The 21943-nt window shown below is 38.3% G+C and overlaps 1 protein-coding gene across 1 annotated transcript in view; it reads left to right on the forward strand.

Annotated features, from left to right (window-relative positions):
* The window catches only part of TOMM70 (translocase of outer mitochondrial membrane 70), a 30843-nt gene that overhangs the window by 3555 nt on the left and 5345 nt on the right, over positions 1–21943 (forward strand). The window contains exons 2-11 of the mRNA XM_073307618.1: positions 6705–6878; positions 8287–8413; positions 11236–11345; positions 13352–13500; positions 14867–15074; positions 17926–18060; positions 18980–19087; positions 19812–19928; positions 20566–20663; positions 21237–21359. Of these exons, the coding sequence (XP_073163719.1) occupies positions 6705–6878; positions 8287–8413; positions 11236–11345; positions 13352–13500; positions 14867–15074; positions 17926–18060; positions 18980–19087; positions 19812–19928; positions 20566–20663; positions 21237–21359 (1349 nt within the window). The remainder of the gene's footprint in view (positions 1–6704; positions 6879–8286; positions 8414–11235; positions 11346–13351; positions 13501–14866; positions 15075–17925; positions 18061–18979; positions 19088–19811; positions 19929–20565; positions 20664–21236; positions 21360–21943) is intronic.

Here is a 21943-nt window from a genome sequence, read left to right on the forward strand (position 1 = left end):
CAGCATTGAATTGTTGACTATCACCCATGTGAGGTAGCATAATCTTTTAAAAAGCTTTAAATGTACAAGCCTTTAATTTCACTGAAAAATTAATGATTATTGGAATTACTGTAATGCTTTGTTCTTGTATCATGGATTTGTCTTTGAAATCAGTCCAGGTTTAATCCCAAATGTACAAATTAGAATCTGTAGTATATTTATACAGTCGAAATGGGCAATGTATGCTTATGGGTGGCAGAAGATTGTGGTGTAATCTAGATCAGTGGTTCTCAACCATTCCAGACTACTGTACCCCTTTCAAGAGTCTGGTTTGTCTTGCATACCCTAAATTTCATCTTACTTAAAAACTACTTGCTTACAAAATCAGTCATAAAAATAGAAAAGTGTCATCACACTTTTACTGAGAAATTACTTATTTTCTCATTTTTATCATATAATTATAAAATAAATCAATTGGAATAAAAAACTGTGCTCTCATTTCAGTGAATAGAGTAGTATAAAGTCATTGTGTGTATGAAATTTTAGTTTATACTGTCTTCGCTAGTGCTTTTTCAGTAGCCTGATGTAAAACTAGGCAAATATCTAGATGAGTTCATGTACCATGTGTCTTGAGAACCACTGATCTAGATCTCATACATTCTTGCATGTTGCATTCTTTTATATTCCTTTTTTGTTCACTTGAAAACCCAGTTATTTTCTGAAGTGCCATCTCATTTACTTGTAAACCCCTTTACAAAGGTTTGGTGTCTGCCCTGTTTTAGGGTTGATCTATACTAGGAACTTAAATTGGCCTAGGTACAGCTCTCAGGGGTGTGAAAAATCCACACCCCTGAGAGACATAGCTATGGTGACCTCTGGCATAGACAGTGCTAGGTCCATGGAAGAATTCTTCAGTTAACCTAGCTACCACCTCTCAGGGAGGTGGAGTACCTACGCCGACAAGAGAATCCTTCTCGTCAGAATAGGTAGAGTCTACATTAAAGTGCTACAACAGTGCAGCTGCATCGGTTTAAGTGTTAACATACCCTTATTTAAGCTTAATATTCCTTTGACTACAGGACAAGCCTTTTTAGGGCTTGTCTACACTTAAAACTGCAGCTGCATCATAGTAGTGCTTCAGTGAAGATGCTACCTATGCAGACAGGATGGGTTCTCCCGTCGGCATAAGTAATCCACCTCTCTGAGAGGTGGTAGCTAGGTTAACGGAGGATTTCTTGCACCCCTGAGCGACTTAGTTATACCAACTTAATTTCCTAGCATAGACCAGGCTTAGTCTGCCCTGCTGCTTAGCAGTTCCCATTTCTCCTCAGACAGGTTACTTTGAAGATACCATCAGATTAGGCCTGAACAGAGACTGGGAGTGGTTGGGTCATTACAAAACCTAAACTTAATTTCCCCAATACTAATTTCTCCCTACTGTTACTCACACCTTCTTGTCAACTGTCTGTAATGGGCCACTCTCTTACCACTTCAGAAATTATTTTTCCTCCCTTGGTATCCTGCTGTTAATTGATTTAACTCGTTAGACTGACCTCATGCTTGGTAAAGCAACCCCCAATCCGTTCATGTATTTATACCTGCTCCTGTATTTTCACTCCATGCATCCAATGAAGTGGGTTCTAGCCCACGAAAGTTTATACCCAAATAAATTTGTTAGTCTCTAAGGTGCCACAAGGACTCCTTGTTGTTTTTGCTGATACAGACTAACACTGCTTCCACTCTGAAGCTAGTTAAGGCTCAGACATAAGGAGCTCTGTGTACTATTGCAGTTGTCATTGTTCCTCTTTTAGAATCTGTGGTAAATCGAGGTGCGGATTAATCATAACATAATTGGTCACAAAGTTCAAGATTGCTTTAATTTGGTGCATATTTGGACCATAACATGTTGAAATAGTTAAATTATTTTGTTGCATCAGAACAGCTTCATTCTAGATTCAGTCCTTCTGTTGAGCCAAAAGTAACTCCGGTCTGTCTGGCCCACCGTGGCTGGGTTCCTGCTTGCTCAGCCGGGGCTGGGGTCCCTCTGGCTGGCTGGTCGATGAAGCTGGGGCTGATCCGGCAGGCTGGCCACCGGGGTTAACAGTTAAGGTCTGGTTAACTGTAAGCCTAATGCTAACCGATTAACCTTTTACATCCCTAGTCTGCACTCTGTCAGTGTGTTGAAAATAATCCTATAATTCAAACAACCCTCATGAATTTTTGTTGTGAAGGTGGTGCTACGCTGTGATGCCAGTGATTGGCTCAAGAATCTTTCCTTTGTATTAGTACTCAGTAAGTATTTTACCTAAGTACTGCCTTTTCATATTCAGACAGTGTAACTATTTTTTGCTTTAGGTTTGTAGAGACCTATAGAAAAGCTGATCATAATGCTAGCTGGGTTTGGGAAGGAGAGAGGAAGGCTTAGTAGTAAGAAACAACTGTAAAACTAATCTTTCTGGTGGGACAGCAGCCAAAACCAGTTTGTGTTTAAATGTAGAGAAGTAAATTATTGTGTTCCACAAAGTTATTCATTAGTGGGAGTGTAATAGCACAGATCACTGGTGGTTCTCTGGCAGTTTACATGTGCTCTGCTAAATCTATCCATGGACAACTAAATCAAATGAAAACTAAAAATAAAAAGAACTAGATAAACTGTTTAAACAACAACAAACCCCTAAATTACACTCTGCAAAAATCAGATCTTTGAAATATCTAGTTCTTCATGCAAGGAAAGTGGTTATTTACCAAAATGAAAGAACACCCTTTAAAGATGTTTAGAGAAGCTGTGAATGTACTTTAAGTTTTGAATTTTGGGATTTTACATGTGTTTCCCTCCCTTCTCCTACAAATTACTGTAGAAAAGTTTATGGCATGGTTCAAACACTGGATCTTTCTATAACATATATTGGTAGTACATGGATTATGAACTTCATTTAGTCTTGTTGTAAAGGCTGCCTAGCTGCTCCATGGTTAAGGTTGTGTTAAGATTTTCACATAAAGCATAGAATAAAAATCTTTGCCATATGTAAATAACAATGTATCCTCCAACTTACTGCACTTAGTTTATGAGTAAAGAATTAATTTTCAAGTAAATTTGTCATACAGTTTGAGTTGTTAAAATTTTAAAACGGGTTCTCAGAGCAATTTTTTGTTTAAATCGACCCTGTTTTTACTTCCTATATGGAATACATTCCTGACAGATTTTATCCCAGCTTTAAGTGCATATGTGCTTGTTTGTTGTCATGTCTGTTTATTACCGTATATTTGCTGGATGTACTTAAATGTCAGCATTAACTATTTTGCCAATCATTTTAATTGCCTTCTTTAAGTTTCAGAGTTAACACCCATGTGGGCCAGTTCACATTTCTGAGAAGCAAAATTGTTTCTTCTGGCACTATTGATTTTACTTCTGAATTCCTGGTCCTATTCTTCTTGCCTACCCAGTCCCATTCTCCACTCCTCAGGCTTCCCATCTCAGTCTCTTTGTACAGCCAATCCAAGTCTCTTTCTTCCCCACAGCTCCTCATCCTAGTCTCCTTGTTCAACCAGTTTCAGCCTCCCCATCCCCCTTTAGTTCCCAGTCTCACATAGCATATGAAGGATTTTGGGATGAGATACTATTAATGTGTAAACTATCCTTCTGGTAGTATGTGCATATAACTCATTAAAATATGCACTCAAAAGAATATACTTCTTGGCAAATGTTAACTTGTAACAGTCTAACTTCTGTTTACTTTGTTATAAAGTAGTAAACTCAGTAGACAAATGTAAAGGTGCTTTTAAAGTAGGCTTTTGTCCTGTTAGTTCTGTTTACCCATTTTTATAGACTAAATCTCTATAACCTTTTGAGTTGTTTTTTTTTTTTGGGGTGGGGGGGGAGTGTCAGGGAGGACTGCATGCAGAATAAAGTGCAATTTTTAATGTTCTAAATTTCTCTTTTCTCTTTAGTTTCCCAAAAGCACTTTCCAAAAGTGTACGATAGATTTGATGGTTAAAATTTACAAAACAATTCCTATCACAATTTGCAATAGTAGTACAAAGGGGTATTTTGGACCCTTCTACTATTTGTATTGTAAATCCATCTCTCTGTCCAGGAGAAATTATCCTCATGGCAGAGTTTGGCCCAGTCCATTTTTATGGGAGTTATAAACCCCATGGGAAAAAAAACTTTGTAACAGGTGCTGTCACAATTCTGTATTACCTCAAATGTTACTTCTATAATTATGAAGAAACTGGGGTCCTGCTTTTTCAAACACTTATTTAGGAATCCCTGCCAAAGTAAAACATCAGACAAGTTATTATTTGGGATCAAGACATTTAACACTGGCATTTTACAGAGTGCAGGCCAAATGACTGTTTAGTCCAATGTATTATATGTCTACTATCACCAAAGAGTTTGAAGACAGTGGTCTACTCTTTATTTTCAAGTGTAAAAATAGATTGGTATTATCTTTTGAATGTAATTTTAATAAAATATAAGCCGTGCAGAGTGGGAAGGCTGTCAGAGTGATTGTGCAATGTTGCCTGTTTTACTGGGAATAACTCACTGGGGGGGATCTTCTTTGGAACTGCACTCTTTTTCTTTATACGCTATCAAATATATCATGGCAATTGGAGAGACTTAATCAGAAATCAATACAGAAGTGTCCTGCATGCTGTTAATGGGTTTAAGAGATAAATGATGATCTCTACAGAGACTAGTGAATGACATTGTTCTGTTTTTGTTACTTACGTTTTCTGTGTACTTACAGTAATATTTTTCTATGCCTGTCAGTTTGAACAATGGTAAAACCTAAAAACAGTTATTGGGAGTTGCATCTGAAAGGAAGTTCACACTTATATGAGTAACAGATTAGGCTGAGGTTCAGTTTAACTTTCAAACTAACCAAATGTAATCGTTTTGATATGATTAGATAAAACTGTTTTTTTTTACTCTAGCAGAAACATATGCTTCCGTGAATGCATGTGCCTATAATTAAATAGTCACAAAGGTACATCAAAAGAGGGTTATGCTTGGACGTAAATCCTCCTTTTAAAAACAAAATCAGGAAATTCAAAGTTCCCTTCCTTGCAGTATGAAGGTAAATTAAGGTGACTTGTCAAAGGATCTCAAACCTCATATATCTAGCCAAAAGGATAGGTTTTAAATAAATAAGTTGTGATAGTCTTTGTGTCTTAACCTATGGTTTTGGTTATGGTTTTATTAATCATTGTGCCCTATCAGTTTGAGATCTAGTCAATTTAAAAAAAGTTTAGAGTAGCATCAGGTGCTACAGTTGCCCTGAGGCCTCAATGCCCATTTTTTGCAGTTTTACAAATATTTTTTCCATTACTGAAAATATTGTCATATTGTGGTGAAAGATGCACACAAACAACAAGGGGAACTGACTAGCTTAGACTGTTGCCCCTGTATTAAAATGAAAAGTTTTTCATTTTAGCCTATTAAAGTTGTCTAAGGCCATGTCTATACTCTGGCTGCTACCGCGGCATAGCTATGCTGCTGTAACCCTATAGGGTTGACACAGACTATAGCAATGGAAGGGGTTTTTCTGCTGTTGTAGGAACTCCACCTCCACATGCTCCAGTAGTAAGGCTGACAGAAGCATTCTTCTATCAAACTAGCTATGTCTACTCCAGGGGTTAGGTTGGCCTAGCTAGGTGCTCAGGGTTGTCAATTTTTCACACTCCTGAATGCTGTAACTGTGTCAGCCTATATTTAAGTGTAGACCAGATCTAAGTGTTAATTGTAACAACAGTAGTAGGAGGGGAACATCAACAGTATGGGTTGTTGATGCTGTTCTTTTAACTGTAACAAATTCTGGGCTGGTTTCTATCTGGCATACATGATATGAGACTGAAAAGCCAATACTGGCCTCCACCTGAGGCTCCTTGTGAACATGGAATGGCAGGGGCACCTTATTCTGTATTTTGGAGAGATGACACACCTAATTGGCCATGTGGCGTTCTTCCAAAGTGTGTGTGATGCAACAGGCAGAGCAGAGCCAGAGTATAGTAAGGAAGCAGGCCATCTTGGGAAGGCCATCTCTCTTTCTTCTGCCATAAACAACAGAGGGTGTTAGGCCAGTTCTCATTTTCAGCTTGAAGTTGAATGAACAGGTCACTTGAAGCTCTCAAGAGGTTAATAGCTTGTCCAATGTGCAGAAAGTGATTAAACTTTGCTTTCCTAAACAGGTTTTGCTTCTCCTGATTAATAGGACTTTTCACAGCACATTCTTTGTCAACATGCTTTTGACGTACCATTGATTTAGCACAGGTGAATGAAGTGTCTGCACTTTAGTAAGGAACAGATTTCCTTCTTCAGCTGTTTTGAGGCTGTTCTATTTTTTTCACATTGATGCTATCATTTAAACTACAGAAATAGGTTTTACAAACCAGTCTCCTTGTTTTTTTGTAGCTCATCAGTCACGTGGCCTAAACACACACCCCCCCCCCCCCCCGCAAAACCCTGCCTAGCTTTATAAAGAACAAACATGTTGTTTGTTGATGGTGTGTCTCGAAGTCCGTTTAGAAGTGGTTCTGCCATCTTATGTTCTTGCAAAAGATGGCTGCATTATGCCCTGCCTGAAAACCACAAAGGAGGATGTTCAGAGACATAATTGGGACTCAGCCCCCCACATTTATTTATTACTCACTCTGTAGCTCTTCTTATTTGTACTCTGAGGGCTAAGTGTGGCTGACCAGTCACTTTGTTTTTTCTTTTTCAGAGCCCTCTTGATAGAGCCCAAGCAGCAAAGAACAAAGGCAACAAGTATTTTAAAGCAGGAAAATATGAGCAAGCCATTCAGTGCTACACAGAGGCCATCAGTTTATGCCCCCCTGAGAAAAACATGGACCTTTCTACTTTCTACCAGAACAGAGCTGCTGCATATGAACAACTGGTATGAAGCTTGAACTTTAAAGTGCGTTTGTACTCCGAAAAGTGCTATGTCTTCTTCCGTTGGCCTCCCCAACTCCAGCACGTGCCAGAATAGTGCTGCCTTCCTTCTTGCATGTAGAAAGCAGAATCTTATCACCTGTACCCTCAATATTCACTAGCCCCCGACTCATAGACGTTAAGGCCAGAAGGGACCACTGTGATCATCTAATCTGACCTCCTGCATATTGCAGGCCACAGAACTTGGACAGGTCACCCACCCCCTCCTGTAATAGACCCATAACCTCTGACTGAGATACTGAAGTTCTGAAATCATGATTTAAAGACTTCAAGTTAAAGAGAATCCACCATTTACTTTAGTTTAAACCAGCAAGTGACCCATGCTGCACAGGAAAACGCACACAAAACCTACCAAAAAACAACAAATCCAGGGTCTTAGCCAATCTGATCTGCAGGGAAATTCCTTCCCAACCCCAAATATTCAAGATATAATTAAAAGTTATTTCTGTTGACTTCCCCTAGCCTGTCTTATAGGCCTTGGGAGAGGAAGACAAACACGAGTCCTGCTGCTTAAGAACTGGCCTTCTGTATGTGGATGTCAGCTTTGTATTTTAAAGTACCAGGTAGAGACTTGGGCTCTGGCAGTTACAAAAGTCTCGCCTTGAAAACTGAGTGAATTTGGTGTGAAAGTTAGAGAAGGAATAAATATGTTTTTTTTTTTTTTTTCTTAACACCACTTGTTTGACTCTGTAATTATAAAACAGTTTTATATGAGAAACATTTTTATAAACAGTTCTATCCCAGTGACAGGTTACGGATGAGTTTCCTCTTTTCTGATTATTTTAAAGCACCAATGTTGGTTTAATATTGATTTTACAGGTGATAAAGAATGAGACCTCATTTGGGGGTTCTTATTTTTTGTAATGTAGACCACACCTTAGTAGAGATTCTTGAGGACCACCTCTACTCCTGTGTGCTATTGCATAACATCCCTGTGAAGTAACTCCTTCAAGAAGTTAATCTCATGGTATGCTTTTGCTCCTGATTTCATCTTTCCTTTCCATCTGTTGTGTCCCTGTGTTCTAGTCTTCTGCTCCTTTGCACATGCTTTCCTGCCATTTCATTGTCTTCTCCCACATATGCTGCCTAACTGCTTGGTTCCCTTCTTCCCTGGAAATTCCTTTCCCGTATCCTTTGTCCTCTTCTGTGAGTGGCTCCCACAGCTTGTGGTCCTAGGTGACTAATAGAAAAACATGCAGAAGTAGCTGGAAACCAGGAGGAGGCACCAGCATCATAAGACTTACAGCTATAATTACTTGGCTGGGGCTCTGAAATTGAGAGAAATTAGCTATTATTATAATGCCCTTTGAATGAGCAGTACCTTTTTAACTAGGCTGTTCTTATACCTGCAGCAAAAATGGAAAGAAGTGGCACAAGATTGCACAAAGGCAGTTGAGCTTAATCCTAAATATGTGAAAGCTCTCTTCAGACGTGCAAAGGCGTATGAGAAACTAGATAATAAGAAGGAATGTTTAGAAGGTGGGTACTTTTCTGTGTACGTACTTGAAATGAAGTTGTTAAGTTAATATTTAAGAGCGTGAACTTTGGAGCACATGATAGAACTCTTGGTTCTATTTCTGTAAATGTGGTGGAATACATAGTAACTCCTTTAAAACTATTAATTCAAAGCTACTACATGTCAATTTTTTTCTTCAGTTAAATTTCTCTAACCTTAGGTGCATCTTTCAATCTATGAGCAATTAATTGGTTTAGATCTGAGAAATTAGTAGTTCTTACTGTAGCTGTTCGTTATGCTCATGTTTCAGTAAACACCCTATGCTTTAAAGCAAGATTCAGTTAAATAAGGGAATATACACTGTTAATTAAAATGTTAGTCCTTCTAGTTTCATGCCCTAACAAAAAAATGTTCCTTTCTGTCCATTCTGGAGGAACAGAATTAGTCTAGAAACCTACATTCTTTTTTGGGGATGTGAGAAAAGTGCATTATAATGGTGGGGAAAACATCCCAAAAATAGCGATTAAATTCCCTTAAATCCTGTGGTCTAGTGTTCAAAGGGACACCAATTTAAAAAACAAAACTCTTACAAAACTCTTTGTCTACCATTACCTATAACAACTAAGATTACAAGAAAAGGAAGATAGGAAAAGTTTGTTTATCAGTCAAGGTCTCTGCCTCAAAACCCTATTGAGAACCCCAACCCTTCCTACTGGGGGAATGTTTAAGACTTTGGAGGAGGAGAAGGTTGACTGTACACATTCACCCTTAATCTAGCAGACATTCTATTACATACTTCTGTTGATTTTGTGTCTTTGCTTAACCCTGCATCCCTCTGAAAGGGCTATATTTGCACCCACCTCTTTGGTATACTGCTGAAAATATGTTTGCGTATATAAAGTTGTATAAGTAATTTCAGCAAGTGCCCTTTGTATACGTTTATTTGGCAAGTGGAGTCGCCCTTCCAAACTGGATGGTATTATGAGCATTTTCCAGAACTCCCACCTCACTCTAAGCAGAGTTTCAAATTGCCTTCAGTTTCAAATGAGGGGCAAGTCTGCTATCCTCTTATAAGTGAGAATACAGTGTTAATTGTCTTCCTCCATGCCATTTAATCAAAACACAATATAAGTTGGCAAGTCTGTTGAAATGTATTTCCTGAAAGTATTTTTTCACTAATTGACAATATTTCAAGCTGTCCCTTTAATACCATTGCTTAGGTTACGTCTGCACTTCATTCCTACTGATGTGTGTTCATGAAAAATGAAATTGGTCTCAATCATACTGATGCTCATCCCCAAAGAGGTGATGAAAAAACAATGCTATAAATTACTTGGTGGGTGTAGTAAAGAAATCATCAGTTGGTTTCGTTAGAGGCTTCTTAAGCTGAGTTAAAAAGGACCTTTAGTTGTTTGTCGCTTTCTTCACTGAGCGAGATGCCTTTCTATTACATAGGAATAACTATAAAAATAATGGGTTAGTGGAGGACACTTTCCTTGTAACCATGCAGGATTATAGAAACTACAGTGAGTCCAGTCTACACTTACCAGTAGATTGGCACTGTGGCAGTCAATGCAGCAGGTGTTGATTTAGCAGGTCTTCCCTGCTAAATCGATTGCAGAGCACTCTCCAGTCAACTCTGGTAATGTACCACTTTGAGAAGAGTAAGGGAAGTTGATGGGTGAGCGCAGCACAGTGTAGACATTTAAGTGGAGTAGCATAATTTAGGTCGACTTACACAGTAGTATAGACAAACCTTGAGAAAGGCAAGGATGGAAAACTTGGTTTTTACTACAGAAGTCAAATTGACCCCTACATTTGAAATAGAAATCCTGTTCATTGCAAATTAATAACCTTGCATGCTGAGTTGATGGGAATGATATTCCCGGCTTGTGCTCGTTTGTGGTAGGCATCTTTCCAATATTTCACTGTCTCCCTCCCCTCCTTCTCCCCCAATATATTCATTTGAATGAGCGAGAAACTTGAGCAGAAGTATAGTAATATGGGAAAACCTGTGTCAATATTGCATGCATATATTGAGTATTTTTTAAAAAAATTGTCCCCTCAATCTGTCTCCCATCTCTTGAGGAACTGTGGGAAAAGATTATGTCCAATTAGTCCTTGTGACTGTATGGGTCCATACAGGTATATTAACCTGTCTGCAGGGCAGCATTAGAACAATGATTCTCCTGTCACGCTGCTATTAGTGTTGAGGAAGCATCATGCATGGGTGGAAGTGGATACAGTGTGGACTTAACACTGGCAAGGAGGTAGCACAGTGGTGGGATTTCCTGTTAAGCTTGCCCTCTTCCCCAGGCATAGATGAAGGCTGTGCAGTTTGAGTTGGAGCTTAAAAAGAACACTGATCAGATGGTAAGGTGCAGGATACAGGGCTGGAAAGGATAGGAACTTGGAAAGGTAGAAAATTAGAGATCTTAGAGAGCGACAAGAGACCTAGTCACCAAACAGGAATTCCACGTTAGTGCTTGTTTCTGTGAACATAGCGGATTACTATCACAGATGAGCTTCAAATTGTTCATAAGCAACAATGGAAGTTCAGACCTAGATACATTGGTTTGAGACTGTTTGGCTGTAGATACAACAAAATTACTTACATCCGTCTTCATTAAAGTTCTTTGCAACAAGGAGATGTAGCCTTATTTCTTTTTATAAACAACTTGATATTCTGGAGAATGTAGCAAACTTCATGTGAAGACTTTCAGCCTGCAAATGCGTGATTTTGTTTCCTCGGTAGTGGCTCATTATGATAGCTGTTTGTGTAGCACTTTAAAGACCACTGCACTGGTAATTACTAACAATCCTATCTTTGTGTTATTTTTCCCAGATGTCACTGCGGTCTGTATTTTAGAAGGTTTCCAAAACCAGCAAAGCATGTTATTAGCTGATAAAGTTCTTAAACTCCTTGGAAAAGAAAAGGCCAAAGAGAAATATAAGGTATGACTGTAATACAAACTTAAAGATTCTGCTTCTATCTGATACATTGCTTGGATTACAAAAGCACTGATGGTGGCTCAGATTCTATGTCAATGATTATTAATTAGCTACTATTTTAACCAGCTAAAATACTAAAATTGAGATAAGCACTCTGTCATCCTGAGCTGCTGTTTTACTGTTGCTGTTCTCCACTGAGCTCTGTTATAGGCTTTTATTAAAAAACAAAACAAAAAAACAACCTGTAAGAAAGGTGGAAAGGATGCCTTTTAACTTCCATAATGTGTAAAAAGATGTATTCTAGATTTGAGCAAAACAGTTTGGTGGTTTCATCTCAGAGAGTAACCTGTACGATTCAGCCTAATTTATTATTATGCACAGGCAACACTCCTTACTAAGCTGGTGTGTAGCCTGAATCAGGGCTTTAATAGAATTAAGGTATGACCGGAACTACTTTAGGGGCTGTCAGTAAGTGTCACCAAAGGCTATTTCTCTGCTGCTGTTCTATCAACTAAATGTGCCGTTAGATGGCAGGCCATCAGTTTAATTATGGTGCTTGTTAAGTTAGGCAAGGCAGTCAACAGGAATTGGAAAGATGAAGAGTAGTTGTGATCAATTGTTCTGTTCCCGATGTAATAATGGATTTAAAATGTAAAAGGGCATTGGCAAGGTGTTTCATACACGTTCTTGATTTTTTTTTTTTTTTTTTAATCAACATAGAAAGTTAGAAACTGAAATCTTTTCCTACTGCCAGGGCAAAATAAGCAGAAAGAGATGGGTCAAGGAAGATGTTTTGTTTTTAAAGTATAAAGAACTGAGAGCTTATTTAAAACTGAGAAGGAGTTGCATGAGGAAAAGGCATGCAGTAGGAAGTGTGGCTTTCTTATTAAGGTTCTGGACTCTGGGTCAGGAAATCTGGGATTGGTTCTCAGCTCTATCACAGATTACCTGCATGACCTTGGGCTGGTCAGTTGCTTATTCTTGGCTTCTCTTCCCCATCTGTAAATTGGGGGTGGTAATATCTCAGAGGGGAGTTGTGAGTATCACCGTATTCATTATTCTAGTAATGGTTGTGAGATGTTTAGATACAAACTGTGATTGTAGAACCAGGCCTGGAGCCAGGGAGTCTGAGAGATGGGGTAGAGGGCCTAGGTAGAGGAGTGAAGGCACATCTAAGTCAGATTGCATATTTTGTGGTGTGTTTCAGTGTTGAACACTGGATGAAAGACACCTGTCTATGATTTATTTTGGTTAAAGGTTCCGATTTTCCAAGAGTTCCTGTGACTGGGAAGCCAAGATAATAAATAATGTGTAAGCGAATAATCTTGAACAGGGTTATCAGTCTTCGTTCAGAGCTGTTTGAAATGGACAAAACGTTTCTTGGAAGTTAATTAGGACTTGTTAAATTAAGGCGAGTGCATTTGAATTGTTATATCAGGAAGGAGTGAATTGTAACCCTTATGTATTACCCTCACTTTGAACAAGATACTGTGTATTGCCATACAAAGGAGCTCACCCCTGGTAATTGTCAGATCAAAGGTGAAATGAGCTATGTCTGAGCAGAGCGCTAGGCAGAGTGAGTATGTTCCCTAGCAAGAGAGAGCCTCCATCATAGGGATCAACAAACTTCTCTTGTGGGAGGGACAAGGAGGAGATGTATGTCTACCCAGATGTGTTAAGAGCAAGCAGGATTAAAGGGATTCCCCATTTCCTACCCTATGAGAAAATATCCTGTTTCTTCCTTCATTTAGTCTTTGCTTTTATTTTCCCTTTTGATGGGGAAATGCATCTGCCTTTTTAAGGCAGAGTGTTATAGTACGTGCATACTGATCCCAACCCTTCTGCCTATTAACAGGCTTACAAGAAATAGTCAGTGCAAAAATATATCCAAAAGGAATGGAATAGTCAAGAATGGATTTTTTTCACTAGTAAAAGCCATCCACCTCTTCATTTATCACCTGATCTCAAGTATTTAACACGTGAATGTTACATTTTCTGTCCCATTTCAGAACCGTGAACCTTTGATGCCCTCTCCACAGTTCATCAAATCTTACTTCAGCTCTTTCACAGATGACATCATCTCCCAACCTCTGCATAAGGGTGAGAAATCTGATGAAGATAAGGACAAGGAGGGGGAGGCATCAGACATTAAAGAAAAGTGAGTATGTGAATTGTTGGTAAAACTTGTCGCAGCCTCATACTCTGCACTGTTTTATTTTATATGTATATTATATAATGTAGTGTTAGGGTAGGAAATTTTATAATAGTAAATGTACCTACAAAATAGGAACTTTTTAAAAGAAAAATAAAATTTTAATTAGATCTGACATATTAGTTTGGTTAGCTTTGACTCCACCCTAAATACTAGCTCTCTTAGCATTTTATTTCTGTAGAGAACAGCAGTAATGGTGTGGGTAGCTGGCTCAGTGAGAAGGGACACTGAACAGCAACAGTGCTGCAGTAAGGTTTGGTGGATGGGAGGAAGTGGATAGCTGCAACAGTGCTGGATTGGAGGAGTGTTTCCCTTCCTTCCTTTGGTGCTGTCTGTAATAATGCTGGAGGGAGGAGATGGGGAAGTGTGTGCTGTATAAACTAGCACCTTTTATAGCAGCAGCTTTGAACTAAAACAGTGGAGGCCGAAAAACCTATAGTTTTTAACAAGTTAATAAACACCATCTGATATTGTTCAGAATGGTAATATCTACAATGTACCTAAATGAAATGCTTGTTTTCCAAGAAAAACAAATACTGAGTACTCATATTTTTCATATTGAATGTAATGAGGGGTGCTTGTGTACTTTATTGTTTTGCGTTAGAGTTATTGTTGGATCATGTCTTCACCCTCAATAAGGAAACTTGCAAGCAGCATTATGAGCTTCTTAGAGCAAGCTGGGGCAAACTAATGGATTTTTTACTTCTGTGAAAATGTTTTGATTCAAAGGCTCACAGTTGAGCAGACACCACTGTTTAAAGTATGATTTTTTTCCACCAAATCCTCTTCAAAATATAAAAATTGATGTGTTAATTTAGCTGAAGTTTTAAAATTATTTGTTAAAAAGCACTACTGTTAATATTTTATTCCCTGATCTATATCCCCTGCCTACTCTCCCAGGTTTCAGGCAGAGGTTATGATTGCCCTGATGACATAAGCAGAAGACTTCAGAATAGCACCAGGGCCAAACAGAGTCCTAGTGTAAGGATAGTTGTTCCTGACCAAAGGTCATCCCCTGCCAAACTTATCATTTCTAAAGAAGTGGATTTTGAGGGCTGGAGTGGATTCTCTTCCCCTACAGATGTAACTTGTGTATTTTCCTCCAAACTAATTTGTTTACAATGGCCCTGATCCAGGAAACATTTTATGCATGTTTGTAACTTTACTCATGGTGCCAGTATCTCTAATTGTTGGAAATTATAGTGTAGCAAGCTTGCTATGTATTGTGATCAAGAAATCTGAATTCCTAGTGAAACGTTCACATTGAAATTTTTTTTTTACGTATTTTAACTGTTCTACACCTAATTTGCAGCTCTGGATATTTAAAGGCAAAGCAGTATATGGAAGAAGAAAACTATGATAAAATCATCAGCGAGAGCACAAAAGAAATTGATGTTCAAGGCAAATATATGGCAGAAGCTTTGCTGCTGCGAGCCACTTTCTATCTGCTTATTGGCAATGCAAATGCTGCCAAACCTGATCTAGATCAGGTCATCAGTATGGAAGATGCTAATGTCAAGGTAAGAAATCTTAAAACGGACAGATTTTACTTTGCATGGGTTCTGCTGAAAAAGTGTGAATGCTTGCAAACCAGTTCAGTATTTTCAAATTCCCTGGATATTTAATGGAAGATGTTAAGCTTTTTTCTAGGGCTGTCGATTAATCGCAGTTAACTCATGTGATTAACTCCAAAAAATTAATCACAATTAAAAAAATTAATCATGATTGATTGCAGTTTTAATCACACTGTTAAACAATATAATATAAATTGAACTTTATTAAATATTTTGGATGTTTTTCTACATTTTCAAATATATTGATATCAATTACAACACAGTACGAAGTGTGTAGTGCTCACTCTATTATTTTGATTACAAATATTTGCACTGTAAAAATGATAAACAAAAGAAATGGTATTTTGCAATTCACCTCATAGAAATACTGTAATGCAATCTCGTTATTGTGAAAGTGCAACTCATAAATGTAGATTTTTTTGTTACATAATTCATTCAAAAACAAAACAATGTAAAACTTTAGAGCCTACAAGTCCACTCAGTCCTACTTCTTGTTCAGCCAATCGCTAAGACAAACAAGTTTGTTTACATTTACGGGAGATAATGCTGCCCTCTTCTTATTTACAGTGTCACCTGAAAGTGAGAACAGGCGTTCGCATGGCTCTTTTGTCTCCGGTATTGCAAGGTACTCGCATGCCAGATACACTACACATTCGTATGCCTCTTCATACTTCGGCCACCATTCCAAAGGACATGCTTCCATGCTGATGATGCTCATTAAAAAATAATGTGTTAATTTAAATTTGAGACTGAACTCCTTGGGGGAGAGTTGTATGTCTCCTGCTCTTTGTTTTACCCGCATTCTGCCAAATATTTCATGTTATAGCAATCTCAGATGATGACCTAGCACATGTTGTTCGTCTTAAGAACACTTTCACTGCAGATTTGACAAAATGCAAAGAAGGTACTAATGTGAGACTTCTAAAAATAGCTACAGCACTCGACCCAAGGTTTAAGAATCTGAAGTGCTGCCCAAAGTCTGAGAGGGACGAGATGTGGAGCATGCTTCCAGAAGTCTTAAAAGAACAACACTCCGATGCGGAAACTACAGAACCTGAACCACCAAAAAAGAAAATCAGCCTTCTGCTGGTGGCATCTGACTGAGAAGATGAAAATGAACATGCGTCAGTCTGCACTGCTTTGGATAGTTATCGAGCAGAACCCGTCATCATCATGGAAGCATGTCCTCTGGAATGGTGGTTGAAGCACGAAGGGACATATGAATCTTTAGCGCATCTGGCAAGTAAATATCTTGCAATGCTGGCTACAACAGTGCCACATGAACGCCTAGTCTCACTTTCAGGTGACATTGTAAACAAGAAGTGGGCGGCATTATCTCCTGCAAATGTAAACAAACATGTTTGAGCGATTGGCTGAACAAGAAGTAGGACTGAATGGACTGGTAGGCTCTAAAGTTTGACGTTGTTTTATTTTTGAATACAGTTATTTTTTGTGAATAATTATGTTTGTTAAGTTCAACTTTCATGATAGAGTTTGCACTACAATACTTGCATAAGGTGAATTGAAAAATACAATTTCATTTGTTTTACAGTGCAAATATTTATAATAAAAAATAAATATAAAGTGAGCACTGTGCACTTCGTATTATGTGTTGAAATAAAAATCAATACATTTTAAAATGTGGAAAACATCCAAAAATATTTAAATAAAAGGTGCTTTATTATTGTTTAACAGTACGATTAATCACGATTAATTTTTTTATTTGCTTGACAGCCCTACTTTTTTCACTTTGCCTAATTATTCATAGTGTGTTTATTATCAGTGGGTGGATATTTTCATTACAATGTGATTGGCATGCTTAAGGGTATGTCTACACTGCGTGCTTTTTTCGGCAGTTTATAGAGTACATATTCAAGTAGCCTTCCAAGCACAGGTATAAACAGCAGCGTTCAAGGTGGCGCCTGGCTTAGGCAAGTAGAGTAAAGACCCGGCTGAAGGGTGCGGGGATATACCAGAGTACATGCTCTTACACAGCTCTCTACTCGCTCAAGCCAGGCCTCCCCATCTACATTGCTATTTTTAGCAGTGTATTGTCCTGCTGCTTAATCCCTTCCCCAGTGCAGGTAAAGACTCTGGCAGTGGAGAAAGGCTCTGCATGCTCCCCGCTGCTGGAGCCCTTCCCTACCGCAGTGAAAGGCTCTGGGAGTGGAAAGCTGCTGAACCCTTTCCCCATTGCCTCCCGTCTGCCAGAACTTTCACTGACGTGTAGTTACACACCGCCGTGTGGATGCAGCGTGTAGCTCCCGGTACGCTACTTGTCACTGCCAGTGATGTGGAGTGTAGACGTTACCCAAGAAAGTTAAGTATCAATTAGCTTTACAGTAGTTTGGAAAAAGAAAAGGAGTACTTGTGGCACCTTAGAGACTAACCAGTTTATTTGAGCATGAGCTTTCGTGAGCTACAGCTCACTTCATAGGATGCAGACTGTGGAAACTGCAGAAGACATTATATACACAGAGACCATGAAACAATACCTCCTCCCACCCCACTGTCCTGCTGGTAATAGCTTATCTAAAGTGATCATCAAGTTGGGCCATTTCCATTTGTGCTGGTATGAAATGACCCTTGCATGTAATTGTATTAATGCTTTTTTAAACTTTATGTAGCACAATTTACTACTGCTTAGAATGAATGAAAAACACATTTCTGTTTTGTCATGGAAGGAACCAACAAAATGAAAAGTTGTTAACATTATTGCAACTAAAAATCTTCAGACCAACAAGAAAAGTAGCAACATCTAATAATTAAAAATAAAAATGTTTGAACTTTTTTATAGCTCCGTGCTAATGCCCTGATCAAACGAGGTAGCATGTATATGCAGCAGCAACAGCCTATGCTGTCCACTCAAGATTTCAACATGGCTGCTGATATTGATCCTCAGAATGCAGATGTTTACCACCACAGAGGACAGGTAAGAGCTGTACTGCACAGAGTTCTACCTAATTCTTTGAGTTTAGATATTTGATTAGCTTGAACTAAAGGAAAAATACAGAACAAAAATTAATACATTGTTATACACACTTGATATAGTGCATGGCAAAAACTGAATTCTAACAATAATAAGCTTGCAACCATAACATTAAATCCACTAGAAATAAAAGGGAGTAAGTGAATATGCATATGGTAATAGTTGAATACATAGGTAGAACTCACTAAGACTAAATGGTTCTGTTCACAAGTTAGATCACATTTTGTTTGTTTAATACAGAATGTGGATCTGAACTGTTGAAATAATTTAGCATTGCCTACCTTGATCATGCTAAACAAGAAACCCAGTTCTTTTATTACTTATGAGAGGAATGAAATTTCTGTGCAACTTGACTTCGGAAACAAAATAAATGCCTGGCGAATGAAAAGGAAGAATTTGAACTTGGTTAATTATGTGTTAGAAGATGTGTTTTAAAACACATCTTTAGAGAACTAAGATTATATTGTTAACCTCCAGATAATCCATTAGCATCAAATGAAGTGAAGTTAAGTGGCTTTGGAAAACCAAGCAGAGAGCATGTTCAACATGAAAACCCACAAAATCTGTGCCAGAGGATTAATGCAGACAACCAACATCAGAAATAAGAAAAAAGATGTGCAGACCTATAGGCTGTATGCTTACATTTGAACAGTTGTGAATGAAGCCAAAGTTCAGTTCTTTGACAGCTGTTTGGTACATTCAGTGCCAGGAACTTTCCTGAAGATCATGTAGGGTTTAGCTACAGTTGTAAGACTGAACAAACAACCTCTTCATATCGCTAACTAGAACAACTATAGAAATCTTGTTTAAGCATATAAAACACAGATTAAATGCGGAGTTAGGATTTATTCTCTCTCCTTAGCTGAAAATCCTACTTGACCAAGTTGAAGAGGCTGTGGAAGACTTTGATGAATGTATTCGATTACGGCCGGATTCTGCCTTGGCACAAGCACAGAAATGTTTTGCATTGGTAAGTGTTGTCCTGTAATTTTTGTGTCTGTGTTTTTGCTGTTTTCACTGAACTTGTCTGGGTTTATTTTTTTTTATTTGGTTTCCCATTTTCATTTTAAATGAATTGAAAAGTCATGTATCAATACATCTTGCAATCCTTTGATATCAAATTCAAGAAGTGATACAGAAAACTTTTTATTCAGCGTGGGAGTATTGTTCATTTGGCCAATTTTTTTGTATTTGGGCAAGTACCTCATATCTTGTCATATCAATATTTTTAAAAGTAGCCATTTATTAACATCCTGTAATAAAGCAATAGAAATTTTTTCTCATTAATCACATCAGATGCAGCTGTTCTTTATTAATGCAACTGGAAAAAACAAGACAGTCTTCTAGAAGGGGAAAGTATCTATTTCAAGCAAGCGGATACTCCACCCATATGAGAAACTTTGCAGGGGAGAGCTGGCATAATGGGAGTAGGAAGGGATCCAAACCTTCTGGAAGGAGGGAGGCTGCTGTTGGCTCCCAGGCTTCCCCATCTTCCCCAAGGTCCATGCCCCTGAATGGTTGGAAGTGTGGCCAACTCCTACAGACACTGACTTAGCAGAATGTAGGCACGCATACCACTTTGTGTAATTTGTTTGTAATGGTATTAGATTTCATTTAAAACTCTCTCAGGAGGCTGATTTCCTGTCCTGGCTACTTATTTTGTTTTCTTATGTTTTTACTCTGTTCTTTAATAGTATCGCCAAGCATATACTGGAAATAATCCTTTACAAGTTCAGGCAGCCATGAAAGGCTTTGAGGATGTCATTAAAATATTTCCAAGGTGTGCTGAGGGTTATGCGCTCTATGCTCAGGTATGTTTGATCTTATCTCTGTTATAAACTAATTCTGTTTTACTCAGATGATAAAAAGTACCCTAAGCAACTAGAATTTGGCATCGCTGTATTAAGTACACTTGTTTATGTGGTTTGCATTGTAAGAAAGTATGACTGGAATGAATAGTCAGCTGGCTTTAAGTTATCTGAATGCATTCACTGGTACTCTGACTTCAGATAGGTAATGCAGGTGGGGAGGCGTATAGAGTTCCTATGACGTTTGTGTGTTTTCAGCAGCAGAAGTTACTGAAGACAAGAATTCTTAAGGCTGGGGTATAGCTCACAACCTGAGACTTGTGCTCACTGGTTTATTGTTCCTCACATGCAGTATAATTAGAACAGGTCACTGTGGACCTGCAGTTAGGCACATTGTGATCACTAATCTGTGTAGTTAGAGCTCTACAGCTTGTTTCTGAAAGGGCTGATGAACCAAAAGGCCAAAAAATAGTGATGTCTGGAAATTAAGAATGGTGATTAACTTGTGTGTGCACCTGCCCATACCTGTCATGAGACATCCAAGTGGGGAGGGAATGGCACCCACACAGTTTTAAATAGTTCTAGATTTGCTCAGTGTGTTGGTTTATTCATTTTTTTAAAAGTCTCTCTTCTCGTGCAGGCATTAACAGATCAGCAGCAATTTGGTAAGGCTGATGAAATGTATGATAAATGTATTGACCTGGAGCCAGACAATGCTACTACGTATGTTCATAAAGGGTATGTATTATTGAGTCCGTTACAATTAAGGGACTGTCTGCATTTTTAGCTAGCTCCTCCCCTGAAAGTACTTGAGTAATTTCAAAGTTAGAAAAAAAGTATTATAATTGACTTTTTTTTCCCAACTAAAATGTAAATCGAACTGAAATGTCAGTGTTTTCATTAGCATGAATTCCAAAAGGCATATCCACTTGATATCAATGTAAGAATGTTAGTTTACAAATCCTAAAACTTCTTTATGCAGTAGATAATCATTCTAAATTGGAGCTTAATACTCCAGATATTCATGTTGACAAAAACAATTTGTGGTTGATCCTCCTAATGGAAAGAGTTCTATACACATGAAGAGGAGATAATTTCTCTTTGTTGTCCTTAAACTTCTGACAGTCTGTTATTTAAATGACTTTTGAAAGTGTCATTTCATATATGAAGTGAAAATTATTGTCCACCCTACATAAGGAACTCAACTATGTTTTTTTTTATATGGGATATTCACTTCCCCTAAGATAGACAGGACTATGTATGGGATATATAGAAATAAGTCTGGTCTGTAATTGGTATGTCTTTTTGCAGTTTACTTCAACTTCAATGGAAGCAGGATCTAGACAAAGGCTTGGAGCTCATAAGCAAGGCCATCGAAATTGATAACAAATGTGATTTTGCATATGAAACTATGGGAACGATTGAAGTGCAAAGGTAACTTTTTAAAATATAACACTTTCATTTGCAGAGACTAAAGCTGTCAAGTTACCTTTGGAATTATAGTAATCCAGTAGGTTTCTCCATCACTCTTGAAAACCTCTTTGTATTGGAGAGGAGCTCTGAACAATAGGAAGCTGTGGGGCAGGACCCAAGAGTTACCTGGTGTAAAGTTTGGGAAAAATCCTCCCTCTCCCTGGCATTTCACCATCTAGTGACCCCATAAACTCCCCCAGAAGTTTGTGCTATTGAGATAAGAATGGTGTCTGGAGTAACCCTTTTTCTGTAATTGATATAGTGCAGGTTTCACACACTGCATTCAAGGAATTGCTTTCCAGTCATGATTCAGCCTTTAACATTTACATGCCGAGTGTGGGAGGAGCAAGTTAAATACAAGGGCCATCTTTTATACAGTTTTTGGTGGGCAGATAGATCAGCTAAGGTTCAGGTGATAGGATTTTGTCAATTAGGGTGTAGTAATGGGGTGATGAAAGTTGTTTCTTAAAAATAACCTCTCCACATCCCTTGGCATGACCTTCAAAATATCCATACCTACGCCTATGAAAAGCAAAAAAGACTGC

This window comes from Lepidochelys kempii, chromosome 1 (assembly GCF_965140265.1).
Source record: "Lepidochelys kempii isolate rLepKem1 chromosome 1, rLepKem1.hap2, whole genome shotgun sequence".
NCBI lineage: Eukaryota > Metazoa > Chordata > Testudines > Cheloniidae > Lepidochelys > Lepidochelys kempii.